At 39.5% G+C, this 17,568-nt stretch overlaps 1 protein-coding gene across 1 annotated transcript in view; it reads left to right on the forward strand.

The window, feature by feature from the left end:
• LOC137436086 (troponin C, slow skeletal and cardiac muscles-like) overlaps positions 1-17,568 on the forward strand; it is a 49,454-nt gene that overhangs the window by 19,133 nt on the left and 12,753 nt on the right. The window contains exons 4-7 of the mRNA XM_078786251.1: positions 3,667-3,697; positions 5,564-5,710; positions 9,568-9,685; positions 13,500-13,636. Of these exons, the coding sequence (XP_078642377.1) occupies positions 3,667-3,697; positions 5,564-5,710; positions 9,568-9,685; positions 13,500-13,636 (433 nt within the window). The remainder of the gene's footprint in view (positions 1-3,666; positions 3,698-5,563; positions 5,711-9,567; positions 9,686-13,499; positions 13,637-17,568) is intronic.

Raw genomic sequence — 17,568 nt, forward strand, 5'->3', positions numbered from 1 at the left:
ATGATTAAACTATGTTCACTTGGTATTAAAATTAAACTGTATATCCAAGTTATGATTAAACTATGTTCACTTGGTATTAAAGTTAAACTGTATATCCGAGTTATGATTAAACTATGTTCATTTGGTATTAAAGTTAAACTGTATATCCGAGTTATGATTAAACTATGTTCATTTGGTATTAAAGTTAAACTGTATATCCAAGTTATGATTAAACTATGTTCACTTGGTATTAAAATTAAACTGTATATCCAAGTTATGATTAAACTATGTTCACTTGGTATTAAAGTTAAACTGTATATCCAAGTTATGATTAAACTATGTTCACTTGGTATTAAAGTTAAACTGTATATCCAAGTTATGATTAAACTATGCTCACTTGGTATTAAAGTTAAACTGTATATCCAAGTTATGATTAAACTATGTTCACTTGGTATTAAAGTTAAACTGTATATCCGAGTTATGATTAAACTATGTTCACTTGGTATTAAAGTTAAACTGTATATCCAAGTTATGATTAAACTATGTTCACTTGGTATTAAAGTTAAACTGTATATCCAAGTTATGATTAAACTATGTTCACTTGGTATTAAAGTTAAACTGTATATCCGAGTTATGATTAAACTATGTTCACTTGGTATTAAAGTTAAACTGTATATCCGAGTTATGATTAAACTATGTTCACTTGGTATTAAAGTTAAACTGTATATCCAAGTTATGATTAAACTATGTTCACTTCGTATTAAAGTTAAACTGTATATCCAAGTTATGATTAAACTATGTTCACTTGGTATTAAAGTTAAACTGTATATCCAAGTTATGATTAAACTATGTTCACTTGGTATTAAAGTTAAACTGTATATCCGAGTTATGATTAAACTATGTTCACTTGGTATTAAAGTTAAACTGTATATCCGAGTTATGATTAAACTATGCTCACTTGGTATTAAAGTTAAACTGTATATCCAAGTTATGATTAAACCATGTTCACTTGGTATTAAAGTTAAACTGTATATCCAAGTTATGATTAAACTATGCTCACTTGGTATTAAAGTTAAACTGTATATCCAAGTTATAATTAAACTATGCTCACTTGGTATTAAAGTTAAACTGTATATCCGAGTTATGATTAAACTATGTTCACTTGGTATTAAAGTTAAACTGTATATCCAAGTTATGATTAAACTATGTTCACTTCGTATTAAAGTTAAACTGTATATCCAAGTTATGATTAAACTATGTTCACTTGGTATTAAAGTTAAACTGTATATCCAAGTTATGATTAAATTATGTTCACTTGGTATTAAAGTTAAACTGTATATCCGAGTTATGATTAAACTATGTTCACTTGGTATTAAAGTTAAACTGTATATCCGAGTTATGATTAAACTATGCTCACTTGGTATTAAAGTTAAACTGTATATCCAAGTTATGATTAAACCATGTTCACTTGGTATTAAAGTTAAACTGTATATCCAAGTTATGATTAAACTATGCTCACTTGGTATTAAAGTTAAACTGTATATCCAAGTTATGATTAAACTATGCTCACTTGGTATTAAAGTTAAACTGTATATCCAAGTTATGATTAAACTATGTTCACTTGGTATTAAAGTAAAACTGTATATCCGAGTTATGATTAAACTATGTTCACTTGGTATTAAAGTTAAACTGTATATCCGAGTTATGATTAAACTATGTTCACTTGGTATTAAAGTTAAACTGTATATCCGAGTTATGATTAAACTATGTTCACTTGGTATTAAAGTTAAACTGTATATCCGAGTTATGATTAAACTATGTTCACTTCGTATTAAAGTTAAACTGTATATCCAAGTTATGATTAAACTATGTTCACTTGGTATTAAAGTTAAACTGTATATCCAAGTTATGATTAAACTATGTTCACTTGGTATTAAAGTTAAACTGTATATCCGAGTTATGATTAAACTATGTTCACTTGGTATTAAAGTTAAACTGTATATCCGAGTTATGATTAAACTATGCTCACTTGGTATTAAAGTTAAACTGTATATCCAAGTTATGATTAAACCATGTTCACTTGGTATTAAAGTTAAACTGTATATCCAAGTTATGATTAAACTATGCTCACTTGGTATTAAAGTTAAACTGTATATCCAAGTTATGATTAAACTATGCTCACTTGGTATTAAAGTTAAACTGTATATCCAAGTTATGATTAAACTATGTTCACTTGGTATTAAAGTAAAACTGTATATCCGAGTTATGATTAAACTATGTTCACTTGGTATTAAAGTTAAACTGTATATCCGAGTTATGATTAAACTATGTTCACTTGGTATTAAAGTTAAACTGTATATCCGAGTTATGATTAAACTATGTTCACTTGGTATTAAAGTTAAACTGTATATCCGAGTTATGATTAAACTATGTTCACTTGGTATTAAAATTAAACTGTATATCCGAGTTATGATTAAACTATGTTCATTTGGTATTAAAATTAAACTGTATATCCGAGTTATGATTAAACTATGTTCACTTCGTATTAAAATTAAACTGTATATCCGAGTTATGATTAAACTATGTTCACTTGGTATTAAAATTAAACTGTATATCCGAGTTATGATTAAACTATGTTCATTTGGTATTAAAATTAAACTGTATATCCGAGTTATGATTAAACTATGTTCACTTCGTATTAAAATTAAACTGTACATCCGAGTTATGATTAAACTATGTTCATTTGGTATTAAAGTTAAACTGTATATCCAAGTTATGATTAAACTATGTTCACTTGGTATTAAAATTAAACTGTATATCCAAGTTATGATTAAACTATGTTCACTTGGTATTAAAGTTAAACTGTATATCCAAGTTATGATTAAACTATGTTCACTTGGTATTAAAGTTAAACTGTATATCCAAGTTATGATTAAACTATGTTCACTTGGTATTAAAGTTAAAGTGTATATCCAAGTTATGATTAAACTATGTTCAATTCGTATTAAAGTTAAACTGTATATCCAAGTTATGATTAAACTATGCTCACTTGGTATTAAAGTTAAACTGTATATCCAAGTTATGATTAAACTATGTTCACTTGGTATTAAAGTTAAACTGTATATCCAAGTTATGATTAAACTATGCTCACTTGGTATTAAAGTTAAACTGTATATCCAAGTTATGATTAAACTATGTTCACTTGGTATTAAAGTTAAACTGTATATCCAAGTTATGATTAAACCATGTTCACTTGGTATTAAAGTTAAACTGTATATCCGAGTTATGATTAAACTATGTTCATTTGGTATTAAAGTTAAACTGTATATCCAAGTTATGATTAAACTATGTTCACTTCGTATTAAAGTTAAACTGTATATCCAAGTTATGATTAAACTATGTTCACTTGGTATTAAAGTTAAACTGTATATCCAAGTTATGATTAAATTATGTTCACTTGGTATTAAAGTTAAACTGTATCGCAAAAGTTTGTTTCAACTATATATTCACTTGGTATTTCAACATTTGGTTGGTGTTAGAACAGTGTATCTTTGCTGATTGATATGAAGGGAACCATTAATCAATTTTCTATTCTATTTCTTTGCTAATGAAGTAAACGTTCATTACGAACTATAGGTTTTGCAATGACATAATGTTATGTAATTTTATCCCTTTGTTCCGCACTAGGTAGAGCAGCTAACAGATGAACAGAAGAAAGGTGAGTATCTGTAGTTGTTTGTTGCTACAGATGGTTTAGAAGATTATTTTAATACAGTTTACCGGCTCATCGACGAGCGAGGTGACGGAGAGTAAAAAGGCAATGTACTGAGTGGGAGTGGGGCCACAGTTGGACACAACAAGCAAGGGGAAGAAGGAACAGGAAAAGAGGAGCGAGAAGGTAGCACAATAATGCAATGATAAATTAGAAACAACAGAATGTGCGAAAACTATTTCTAGAATATCAAGAGTGAGAGAGAAGCAAAAGCAGGAGATGAATGCTCCAGGCAAAAATATCATCACTTTACTATACAGTAGTCATTCTCCGCAGATTACTGTAATTAAACTGCAACCAACTTTGATATATGAGAGTTGCACTCTCATGTACCATAGTTATAACGACACCATTTTGCCTGAGATATGCAGTAAAGGATGATGCCACCCAGATCCTACATGGAGGTGAGCAAACCAAGAGAAGGTGGAAAGAGTATTTTGAAAGATTACTAAATGTGGAAAATGAAACAGAGGGCAGGCATGAGGCATGGAAAACTGAGGGCCCCATGAGGGAGGTTGAAGAGGAGGAGGTAAGAAAAGCACTCAGCAAAATGAAAAGAGGCAAAACCTGGAGACCATCTGAAGTTGTGGTCGGGTTAGTGAAGGTGTTAGGACTTGAGGGAGTAAACTGGATGGTAGAGTTGATGCGGGAGGTGGGGACTTCGGAGAAGCTACTGGATGATTGGAGGAAGCTCATAATAATACCAATATTCAAACGGAAAGGGGATCTCATGGACTGTGGAAACTACAGATGGGATCAAATTTATGGAGCATACTATGAAGATACTCATGAAGACTGTAGACCTAAAGCTAAGGGCGAATGTTAAGATAGCCAAGGCACAGTATGGATTCATGCAAGGAATGGGAACACTCGTGGATGTGATTTTCATCATGAGCCAGATTCAGGAAAAAATTCTGGAAGGATATAAGAAGTAGTACTGGACATTCATAGTTCAAGAGGAATATTATAGGATTCCAAGAGAAGAAGTGGTGTATTGGTGTTTCAGGAAGAAGAGTGTGTCAGAGAAGATTGTTACAATTGTGATGTAAATATATGCGGGAGCCAACACTATGGTCAGGATAATGAATGGGGGCTCACAATATTTTAAAGTCGAGGTAGTCCACACCAGGGTTCTGCACTAACTTCCTTCCTTTTTGTAATAGTGATGGACGTGCTGAGGGACATCATTAGAGATAGAGAACTGTGGGAGCTCCTGTTCACAGACGAATGGGTCATAACAACATAGTCAAAAGAAGAGCTGCATAGAAGAGTGCTGGAATGGCAAGAGAGCTTCGAGAGGCAGGAATTAAAGGTTGAAGGTTAAAATACAAAGGTAATGGTGTATGGTAAGACTGGTGTAGAGAGGGTCGAGATTGTAGATTATAAGGGATGGAAATCTGGTACAAGTGGACAAATTCAAATACAAGAATGCAAGGGGGAGTTTGTGAGGCACAAGCCTGGGACAGAGTGAACGCAGCATGGACAAGGCGGAAGGAGGTTAAAGGTAACATCTGTAATAGAAGATACAGAGAAAATTGAAGGTAAGAATATACAAGACAGTGATTCGACTGGTTACAATGTTTGGTGCAGAAACATGGGCTTTGAGAAAAAGGGAAAAGGAGTTGCTGGAGAGGACAGACATGAGAATGTTTTGGTGGATTCTCAGAGTATCACTTAAGACTTACATGTAAGGCTTAAGACTCTAGCTGAGGGGAAGACAAACACAAACTTGAAATTGATAGAACATGTGGTATACTTTATTGATATATTGTATATATCATGTCAATGTTGTGGCATTGTGTTTCATGGCAGAGTTCCGTGCGGCGTTTGACATTTTCGTCCAGGATGCAGAGGATGGCTGCATCAGCACCAAAGAGTTGGGACAGGTACTGCGAATGCTGGGTCAGAACCCTTCCCCAGATGAACTCCAGGAGATGATTGATGAAGTGGATGAAGATGGTGAGTGCCTTGATGATGTATATAAGCTCACCTTAGCAAAGGAAAACGAATATCTTGAATGATGAATGAAACTCGAACCTTAGGTTTTGAGGTTGAGGTTCACATATTTCTTTCCTCCTCAACTTGCTTGGCATAATCCTGTTATAGATTCGCCTCCAATAGGGGTCATGACGGAAGTTCCCGGACTCACTTCCCGGCCGATGACCCAGAAGCTGATGAACGAGGATAACCCCATGGCATGACAGGCTGCGAAGCAACCACAGACGCTGTCTGAGAAGCTTTATGGGTCCAGCGTAGGGGTAGGGTCCAGCGCCCAAATCCCGCTTTACCTTCCCAGAAAATTAACCACCACAGATAAGAACTGTGCTTCCCAACGTTCTTATGCTATTAATCAAAATGTCCGATCAATGCAGTTAGTGGAACGTTGTCAATGGCTGACCACAATGAAACAGCAGGGCTGAACTCCCTGTCGCTATCCACACACTATATTCTAACCAATAGAAGATGACAATCGGGCAGTTTGGAAAACGGTTTATCGAGCTCAACCAGGAGCACGTATTTACAAGCAGAGCACATATTTACAAAAGGACATCGACTTTTCATTGATGCTGTGTGTTCAAAGGGAGCGGATATATTTAGGGAAAGTAAGAGACAGGTATCGCTAGTCAGTGTGTATGTGCCAACGTGTCTGGGAATTCTCTGCTGGCCAGGCTTATTCCCTGCCTGTAACCTCGCTCGCTCGCATGCTCCACCAGCCATCCAGTCACCAGCTTGCTCGTCTCCGGTCCGAGACGCGTCAAAGTTCTCTTTGCTCAAAATCTCCCGACTTATTAAGAAAAAGCAGAGGTGTGGTTTTGTGACTGAGTAGCCTCCTCGTTGCACTCCTGAACGCTGCCTTGGTATCGCATAGGCCATTCTGTCTCATCTGTCTCATGGCCATTGGAATATGCCAGAGCTGTCTCCTTATTGACCTGCCCTGTATATCTAGGTGCCGCCAATTGTTTGCGTCCAGCTCCTGCAGCACCGCCATTGAATGTTGAATGTTGTAAAGTGTGTATGGATGGGCTGTGGAGGTGTGGAGAGAGGGATTGAGAGAGGGATTTAGAGAGAGATAGGGAGAAGGAGGAGGGTCGGGGAGGGGGGTCCGGAGGGAGCGTCGAGGGTGGGGGGGGGCCCGGGGGGAAGTGGGGAGAGAAATAGAGTGAGAGTGAAAGAGAGCGAAAGACAGAGCAAATTTAGACGCAAATGAGAAAAGTTACAAAGGTTCAAATCTCCTACACCAACACAATGCGTTTTCCCTTTCCAATAATATGAGAGGATAGGTAACTTAGCTACCCAATATAATACTGAGATAACTATATTAGGGCTCCCTTATGTGTTGGTATGTGCCTCCCCAGACACTGAAAACCGTCACAATACAATAGAAGAACACAACTTGAATGTGTTATAGATGGACCAAAAGAAAACTACCAACCTGGCTTGTAATTATACCTTTGTCTGTGAATAGAACAATACTCTGTTTCCCGGTTTTGCTCATGTGGTTGTTTGCAAAAAAAAAATTGCCCTGGCCAACACCAGGGACACTACACAACTGGCTTAAAAAAAACATTGCGTGACTGAGTCGATCGGACAGGTGTAGATTCTGCAAGGTAGAAAGAGAAAGCATGAGCCACCTCCGATCAGGATGGAAGAGAAACTCATGTCAGAACAGCTGTACACCTGAAGGCACAACAAAGTATGTTAAGTAATCCACTGGCACATTTGCAAAAAACTTCAATATCCCAGTTCCAGAAAACTCGTGGAAGCATGAACCAAAAGCAATCATTGACAAGTACAGATACATTCAAAGGACACCGCCCACATGCCAAATAAATATAAATTCCTCCAGCGCGGCATTGCTGGGGCACCTTAGGCACCTGGCGATACCACTGTGCAGCTCATAGAGACTGTATTGGGAGGGAGAGGTGTACAATAATTGATTGATTTATTGCATAATTAAAATCAAGAAATAATGATCTTAAAAGATATTTTTAAACAATTGGCTAATAGCATACCTAAACCACCAGTGCATGTGCCAGTGCATCATCCGAAGGTGTAACCTTTTGAAAATTAATTAAATAAGTCATTAGTCGAAAAAAAATAATTAATGGGTTCATCAATAAATAATGAATCGATTAATTGATTAATCAATAAATCAAAAATATTTATATCCATCGTGTCCTATCGTGTCCAAATATCAGCTTCCTAGCTCAAATGGTGCCTGAGATATTGGCCAGATGAGAAAAAATAAAAAGATTAGTAATGAAAATAAATAAATAATAATCATAAAATAATTAAATAATTAATCAATTGGCTAATATAATAATAATAATAATAAATAATAATAATAATAATAAATCTTTATTGTCCCATTTTCAGGGAAATTATTCTTTAATACCTAAGCAACCACGGTTTCATCCACATCTTTAACTTTAAAAAAAACAACTCATTAATTGAATAATAAAATAATTAATTGATTAACTGATTCATCAATAAATCAAAAATAGCCTTTATAGCCAAATCACTTGGTCATTGTCGTGTCCAAATATCAGCTTCCTTGCTCAAAAGGTGCCTGAGGTGTTGCCCAGATGAGAAAGGAAATAAATTAGTACTTAATTAATCGATAATAATAAAGTAATTAATCACTTAATTGATTAATCCAAAAAATAAATTTCCCTTTTTCCATGCACTTGCTCACTATTGTGCCGAAATTTCAGCTTCCTAGCTCAAAGGATGGCTGATATATTGCCTGGACAAACAAGAAAACAAACAAACAAGCAAGAAACCGGAGTGAAAACTGAGTACTCCCTTTCAGCGCGCGTCATTGGCGGGCCCCCTTCGGGCCCAGCAATGACGTCATGCAGCGCCTGGAGAAGGAATAGGAAAGGAGCGGTGTACAACAAACAAGAAAGTAATGCTCATGTATGACCTGATGATCCAATCGAGCGTAAATATAGAAAACAAAGCATTGCGACCAGATATAACACGTCGGTACAAAAAAGAAAATAAGGCATTGCTAATTGAGGTGTCAGTACCCAGCAATTTTGGCCTAAACAATGTAGAAATCAAGAAAATGACCAAATACCAAATCTTCAAGAATGAAGTGAAAAGATAATGGAAGCTGAAGAGTGCCAAAGTTGTACGAGTGATAATTGGAGCAACAGGAATGATAAAAAGAACCTCACGAAGATCCTACAAATCATTCCTGGGAATATTACTCCAAACAAACTACAGTTGGAAGCTGTCGGGGCTCAGTGACGATCCTGAAAAGAGTCCTCGGAATAAAACTTTGAAAATAAGAAAACTTTGCAAACTGGTCCATGAATCATGATCTCTTACTGAAACGGAGGTCGATACCTCGAGACCTGGGAGGACTCCGTTCCACCTTCTGAAACCTGCATTTCCTCCTTCTTATGGTTGCTAACCGATGGGGATTGTCTGTGCTCTTGACCTTTTAAATGCTGAGTATCAAAGCAAGGAAGCAGCACGAATATTGTCAAGTCTTTGGTATGACTTGGCCAGGGTTTGAACCACCGACCTCCCAGACTCGGAGCAGATGTTGTAACCATGACGCCACCGAGTCTGGTTACACCATATGTTACATATTGTAATTGTTGTAAAGTTATGTTGAAGTTACGTGAAGTTTGATTGTGGGACGTGAAGACGTGAACCCACAATTCGCAAGACAAAAGGTTCAAATTGAGCAAAAACTCATGTCTTGGAATCAGAGTACAATTGATTGTTGTGAACAAGTGATTAGTTTAATATATGCATCAATTTTCATAAACTAATTAGGCACCGTCTCCTGTAAATGCCAGGAAGTGGAACTGTGGATTTTGAAGAGTTTCTGTTGATGATGGTGAGAAGCATGCAAGGTGAAGAAAGCAAAGGAAAATCGGAGGAAGAACTCGCTGAACTGTATCGCATGTTTGATAAGTAAGTAAAAATAGAGCTGAACAGCTTCTGTTCATGTTTTTCGTCCAATTTTTCTGTGCCAGACTATATTGTTGTGTTGAATCGTCAAGCTTGTGTCCCCTGATAAACTCTGGCCTACTCGTGCTAATGGGATTGTTACTTCTGCCTCCATTTTTTATATCCCACTTGTTTAGTTTTCGCTCCTTTTATCCCAGGTATTATTACTTTTGATCACTCGGCTTAATTCTTTTCTGCTTTTTGCTTCAAAAAAAATAACACTCTTCTTCATTCTGAAAAAAGCAAAAATACAACATGAAGAACAACAACATCAGAGAAAAACCAGATCTATCTCCCGTGCTCAGTTACTCTTTAATTTCCTATCCCTTTTCAATATCCCAAAACTGAATCTTCACTGAATAAAACGTCTCTTCCTTTGAAAACTCTTAATAACATTAAATAAATAGCACCGCAAAGCGGGCGTAACCCCTCAGCCCATGCATGGTGGAAACCAATTTCAAGATGGCTGCCGTGGCGGCCATATTGAAAATCGCAGCGCGCCAATTTTCGAAAGGAACCTTCCTCTTCTCAACCCCAACACACACTGCAAAAATGGATTTAATTGGACAAGCCGTTCTGCTTGAAATTGACGGAAACCAATTTCAAGATGGCTGCCGTGGCGGCCATATTGAAAATCGCAGCGCGCCCATTTTCGAGAGGAACCTTCCTCTACCCAACCCCAACACACACTGCAAAAATGGATTTAATCAGACAAGCCGTTCTCCTTGAAATTGACGGAAACCAAAAGTTGACGGACGCCCGGACGCCCGGACGACGCCCGTGACGACAATACCCCTTAGCCCAATTTGGGCTGAGGGGTGAAAAGCTTCAAATGTATTGTTATGTCGGTGGGTAGATTTGTGTAGGTAACATGCTCTGACTGTCATGAAGAAGATGAACCACCACCATGTAATAAGTAAAGGACCTGTTTAGCCCGGATGTTGGATTAAGGTGTATCTTCGTCCCCATTACGAGGAGTGGGGCATGTTAACTGGTTATAGGGATTATGTTAATTACCTTGTTCATCAAACCTCTGTGATCTATCCTTTGTCCTTTATGGCACCGCACCATAGACACTAGTTAGAATTGCCATTAAATGACGCTCGATAACAATAAAAACCAACCGGAAGGCAGGCATCAAGCACGAGGGCTGACAATCCCGACTTGGCAGGCACGTCGCTCAGGCAGGCTGAGAGCCACGCCCAGAATGACAGTGATTGGGCGGAGTTGACCAACGGGAAGGCCGGGGTAGGAAGGGACTCGCTGATTGGTGAAGGAAAGACGAGGATGAAGCAGCGCGCTGATTGGCAAGGTTCGACTGATGACGTCAGAAGCGGACTGCATGTGGATTGGTGGAGAGGCACAGATGACGTCACGAGTTGGTCAATAAAAGAACTCTCGGACCGACATTTTATCTCTCTTGCCTTTTGCCCTCGACTCCCTCCTCTTGGTTCCAGACTTTGGTGGAAGACGGCTGTGTTTGGACGATGGGCTCCAGGAAGCGATCGGACCGACCGTATTTGGAGACACCACCGGGAGACGTGCAGAGGCGACAGGGAGTGCTGCGGCCCGGGAACTGCGGTTCTCCGTGCAGAGGATGGGTGGACGAAGCCAGGCACAGCTGGAGGAGTGACCTGCATGCGGCCCGTTCGCCTCATGCAGGAGGCCTTCACCGAGGCCTGGTGAGGCCTGGTTTCGCGCGCAACGTCACCAACGCCCCGGACAATTTTTGACGACACTGACGAGACCTCACCAGTGATCAGAGCTAAGCACACACACACACACCCCACCCATTTATTTTCATTATCTTTCCCTGTGTCTGTGTCTGGGTCCATTGCGGGAGCGCTCCGTTTAGGAATTTAGTTTACCATCGCGTTTCTTGTTATCGACATCCGTTTAAAAAAAAACCCTTTTGTTATTTTTCCTGTACATTTTAAATCCGGTTTTGTTTTGAGTTATTTTTGCAGGGTGAAGACGTCAGTGGGACCCATCCAGGTAAGTCGGTACTCTTCTTCCTCCTCGCTTATAATCTGCCATATATTTGGATTTAAAATGCCTCCATTCACGCTCATTTGCCTTCCGTGGTTCTTTCAGTGTTAATTGAGGGAACCACACGACAGTATTTTAAAATGCTTATTACTCCACAGGAACAACCCATTCAGTATTACTCTTATTCAAAATATCTTTCTTTTCTTTTTCGCAAGGCATCTTTCCCAAAACCTCTTCACTCTGAAACACTTAGTTCATCCAGTCTACTCTTGAACATACAGACTAATTTTCCTCCATGCCTTCAACCAAAAACATTTTTACCACCCACCCATGAAGTCTGCCATGGGTTATCCAGTTTTGGAATCCTGAGATGTCCATTTTGAAAAGGCTGTATGCACACAACAATAAATTCTACTTCACATCCATTCATTGTGTCAAACCCCTCCATGTCAGTACACTCCCCCCACCACCAGATGATTCCCCTTCATCTCACCCTATCTCGGCTTCCCCCTCGTCCTGCCCCCACTCAGCTTCCTCTTCGTCCTGCCCCCTTTCAACCTCCACCCCGCTCGTCACCCTCACGGTTTCACCCCCACCCCTCCACCTCTTGATTTACCCCCGCCCCTCTCCTTACAGGCTTCACGTTTGCTCTGCACCCTCCCGGCTTCCACACCCCCACTCCCCGGCCTCGCCACACACCCAGCTTCGCCCCCATTCCCCCAGCTTGGCCATAGCCTCGCACTCCCCCAGCATCGCTCAAAGTGGGACCTTTTTGTTCAAAAGAAGATCGTTCTCTTCCTCTCTCTTGCTCTTCGTCTCTGGCTCTGTCTCTCTCGCTGGCTCTATTCCTCTCCGGCTGTCTTCTTCTTGGGGTAGGGAGGACCTCTCTCTTGAAATGTGGCCGCCGCTTCACATTCCCTCACTTCCACTGCATCCATAAAGCCTATTCCCGAGATGTACCAAATCCCTGCACACCACTCAGCAACGTGCCATAGAGAATTCCTCGCTTGCTTACCCCATTGTTTCAGAAGAGTTTGGTCTGTGGTGCCTAGTGGGGTTAGGATTGTTATTTATTCATCTTTGTAGACAAGATTGCGTGTTCTCACATCAATCTTTGTGTCTGTTTATTCGCTTGGTTTGTTCCGATTTGCACGTCCTGCCCACCTTTCTCCCCATACTCGTTATAACGTTTGCCATTCTTTTGCCTCCCATGCATATTGTTGACAAATTTGATTCATTTGGGCGACCTTGCAGAACAGTAAAATTGTAGATTAATTTCACTGAACGCAGTAGTTAAAAACCGTTCAGCCTTTCGTGGGACAAAAGTTCCTGGTGCAGACGGCCTATGTTAATGGAGGCTGTCTGACCCAACAGTATTTTTTAAAGTTTGTTTGTTTCTTTAACTTCCATGCACTCCTGAACCGCTGGACGGAATGAATGGAAACTGGTGGTTGTACTCAGGGTTTACACAGGGTGGTCTTTGGAGTTGTTTTTAATAGCCCCTTGGGATTCGGGGTGGGGGGAACTTTTGACACCACTGCTCTCTCTGTAAATCTGTATTGTATGGCCCTACCTAGTGGAAGCTGGTATTACAAGGTATCATAAAATATACTCCATAGACCATAAAAGTGCGGATGGTTGGGGTTCTTTGCTGGTAGATTAAAATGTTTCCCACTAGTTAAGCAACAGAGTTAATGTCTACCAATAACAACAACATGCAACCCCATTACCCCATGGCATTCCATTAAAGGTAGACAAAATAGATGGATTGTTATTATTTCCCTTTCAGGAACTGTGATGGATTCATTGACTTTGAAGAGTTGAAGAGTATGTTGGAAGCAACAGGAGAGGAGATTACTCAAGAAGAAATTCAGGACCTGTTTGCAGATGGCGATAAAAATGCAGATGGGAAAATCGACTATGATGGTAAAAACAATTACGCTCATTAATTTTTTTTCCAGAAGTCACAAAGAGAAAGTAGAAAGTAATACAACAGGCATTTTAAGGCCATTTTCCCTGCAAGAGCGTTAGCCTTGCAGTCTCCATGACAATCTTCTCCATTTTACCCAATATTCTGCATCTCTCCTTGTTAACCCCCTTGCCCGCATTTCTTCTTCGACCATCTTTAGCCAAGTCTTTCTCGGTCTTCCACGTCCTCTACTTCCTTCTACATTTATTTCCATCACTCTTCTCAAACAGTCACTTTCATCCTTCCTCAACACATGACCAAACCATCTCAAACTGTTTCTCTTCACAGCATCAATCACAGGCTCTATTCCCACCATCTTTCAAAATTCATCATTTGTCTTCCTCTCTCTCAACAATACTCCGCACATCCACCGAACCATTCACATTTCCACCCTTTCCAGCCTTCGTTGCTGCTCTACGTTCATGACCCATGTCTCGCTCCCATAAATCATAACACTTCTCACACATGCAGCATACACCTTTCCCTTCAGCTTCAACGACACTCCCCTCCTCGTCAGGACGCCACTCAGTTGCCGAAACTTCTTCCATGCACATCTCACTCAAGCAACCATTGCCGAGTCTGATCCACCTTCTCCATTCAGCATGTCTCCTAGGTAATAAAATGTTTTCACACCTACCAGCTTCACGCCATCTCCAAGATCCAACTCAACATTTCCTCCATCTGCAGCTCCCTCTGTGCACACCTTACACTTGAATGTAGCTGCCACACTGGTTAATGACCCTCTCAAACCACTACATTTTTGATGAATCCACTCAGAGCACATTGTACGTTGAATGGAATTCACTCCGACACCCTTCCTGCACACAGCACACGGCCACTTCCCAGTTCTTTCCACCTCACCACATGCTTTACCACTTGCCATCACCTTCGTTTTTCCGATATTCACCTTCAGACCTTTTGTCTCCATACATTCTTTCCACTTGTTCAACTTTTCCTTCAGTCCATCCATACTTTCTGCAATCAACACCAGATCATCTGCATACAACAACTCCCACGGTAAACCCTCATTTACGTTCCCAGCCAGCACCTCCATCACAGCTACAAATAGTAGTGGACTTAGTACCGACCCCTGATGCACTCCCACCTTCACCTCAAACTCACCACTGTTCCCGTCCTTCGTCCTTACAGCTGTGCGCGCTCTTTTGTACATTGCTATCACTACTCTGATCAACCATTCCTCCACTCCTAACTTCCTCAATGCCCATATCACTACTTCACGTGGAACCCTATCGAATGCTTTCTCCAGATCAACAAACCCAAAAACAACTTCTTCCTCTTCTCCATGTACTTCTCCTGCAACTGCCTCACAATAAAAAGTGCGTCTGTCGTTCCTCTTTCTGGCATAAATCCAAACTGCATTTCGTCAATCTTCCCCTTCTTCCTTATCCTCCTCTCCAACACCCTTTCCAATACCTTCATTCCATGCTCCAATAACTTTATCGCTCGATACGAGCCACAGTCCAGAGGGTCACCTTTCCCCTTGTATGGAGGGACGAGGGTACTCAGTTCCCAAACCACTGGAATGCGGCCTTCTTTCACCACCAGATTGCAGATCTCTGTCATTCTCTTCACACCCCAACTTCCTGCTGCCTTCAACATATCTCCCACAACTCCCGTCGGCCCTCCCGCTTTTCTACCCTTCATTGCTTTTATCGCTTCCTCAACTTCCTTCTCGGTTATCTTCTCTGCCGTTCCTAAAACTGGGTTACTCTCTATGTTAGTAATGATAGTTAATGTTGTTGTTGTTGTTAGTAATGACAACTAATGACAACTAACAACTGATGTTGTTAGTAATGAAAGTAGAAAGTAATGATATGTAAAATTATTTGCATAACTTGGATATGGACTGGCCAAGGGGATACCATTCTAACTTGAAGAGTCCAAACTGAGCATTGGAGGCCATCTATTTATTATATACATTAATATAGCGGCCATTTTGACACCGAATCCTCTCCCTTTTCTTGTTGGGGTCGATTTTTGAAATGTGCACCCATTGGTCGGACAGCTGCTAGACCACACCCACATCTGTCACTTGACTCCACCCACAATAGCATTGAGACAAAATGATATGGCTGCCATCTTGGTTTTCTGGTGTGCCTAACACATTAGGCCTGTAGGCATCTGCTGATTATATACTGCCTGGGTTTGTTGCGTCAGATTTCCATTGGCTTTGTTCGGGTTGAGTCTTATTCACGACGAGGGACCCTGAAAAATCTAATTATATGTCGAATAATAGTAAGGTTTATTCAAGCCCGTCAGAATGCATGGCACGTCAGAATGCACAGTAATCAAGTGTAACGTTACGTAATCAAACGTTGCATTACAAAAATTACTGAAACTATTGGCTTTGTTTGGGTCGAGTGTTATTCACGATGAGGGACCCCAAAAAAATCTAATCATATGTCGAATAATAGTTAGGTTTAATCAAGCTTGTCAGAATGTACGGTACGTCAGAATGCACGGTAATCAAGCATTATGCAAAAAAAAGCAAACTGCAAGTTACTAAAAAAAGTGTTGTATATTTTTTTGAATGGCCACATATTGAGGTTACGCAATCCGTGACAATTTAATGATTATTTTAACAATATTTTAACAATAAAATTTATTTTCAATTACTTAATTAATTTTTTAATTAATTTGTTTTTTTATTTGTTTTTTAAGTTGATTTTTAAATTAATAATTATTTGTTGAAGTTAATTTAATTTTTTTAAATTAATTAATTTCATTACATTTTTAATTTAATTTAAGAGTTAATTTTTTAATAGCGCATTAAATGTGTGTTTCCCAATCGCACTGTTCATCTTCTAAGAGTGCTTTAAATGTGCATTTCACAATTGACCCATTACAGGATTTTGTCACAGGTTGCGACCACAGTGCGGTCATTCTTGTTATTTAATTACAGCTATATTGAGCTCTTTATGAATAACAACTAGGTTTTTATGTTTTAGAGACTGTAGAAAGTTTAAACATCATTGCGAGTTTGGAGTGCATTACAACCCCAATTGTACAATTGGCCATCTCAAGGGTGGGCCACAATTCCGATGATTTAATCGTCAATTACCATGTTTGCTGTTGTGGGCAAATGACTATATTGGACTGAGATTAAATTCTGAATCAATCCTGCTGGTTGCATCATTATTGAGGCATGGCAGCACCACAGATGCAGTGCCCTAGAATTAGTAATTTGTTCAGGGTATCGACCGGGGATAACTCACCTGCTCTTTACGAACGACACGTGGGATCTTTGATGTCCACCAAATAATTCTGGCACGTGACGCTAAGGTTGACGTCCATCTGAGGGACGGCACACCCATTGATACCTTGCACTGCCTGCAAAACACCTGGATGGCAGTTTATTGTAAGGACGAGATCAAACTCAGGCCGGACAGCTCGCAGGGGAATTCGCATACCTCTAGGTCTAGGTCAACCTGTTGGTCCACCATCTATGTGTTTTACTGAGAAAACTGTATTTCTCTTTTTGCCTAATATGTGTGGATGTAAAGATTTGTAAATGAACATTTAAATCTGTGGTATGCAAGGTATTTTCTGTATGTAGGCCAAAGGTATTCTCACACATGTAAGGTATTTTTTAATGTACAAATATACTGTCCTGTTCCTAGGGATTAAAATCCTCCAAGGAAACGGATAGCCAAACGGGCTTAACACTCCGAGGCGTTCAGTCAAAATATAGCAGTGTTCTTTACAAGTGAGGGAAAGGAGAATGACGAACTTACCTGGACGGCTTCCACCAGAAGTTTTCGCACCTGCGACAATCGAATCAAATAGACACGGATTCAAATGTTCAAAAATACCGGCTTTATTGAAGAAATGCCGGTAACTTAATAAACACACGGCAAAACTAAGATTC

The sequence above is a fragment of the Myxine glutinosa genome, chromosome 11 (assembly GCF_964187855.1).
Source record: "Myxine glutinosa chromosome 11, kmMyxGlut1.1, whole genome shotgun sequence".
In the NCBI taxonomy this organism is placed as follows: Eukaryota; Metazoa; Chordata; class Myxini; order Myxiniformes; family Myxinidae; genus Myxine; species Myxine glutinosa.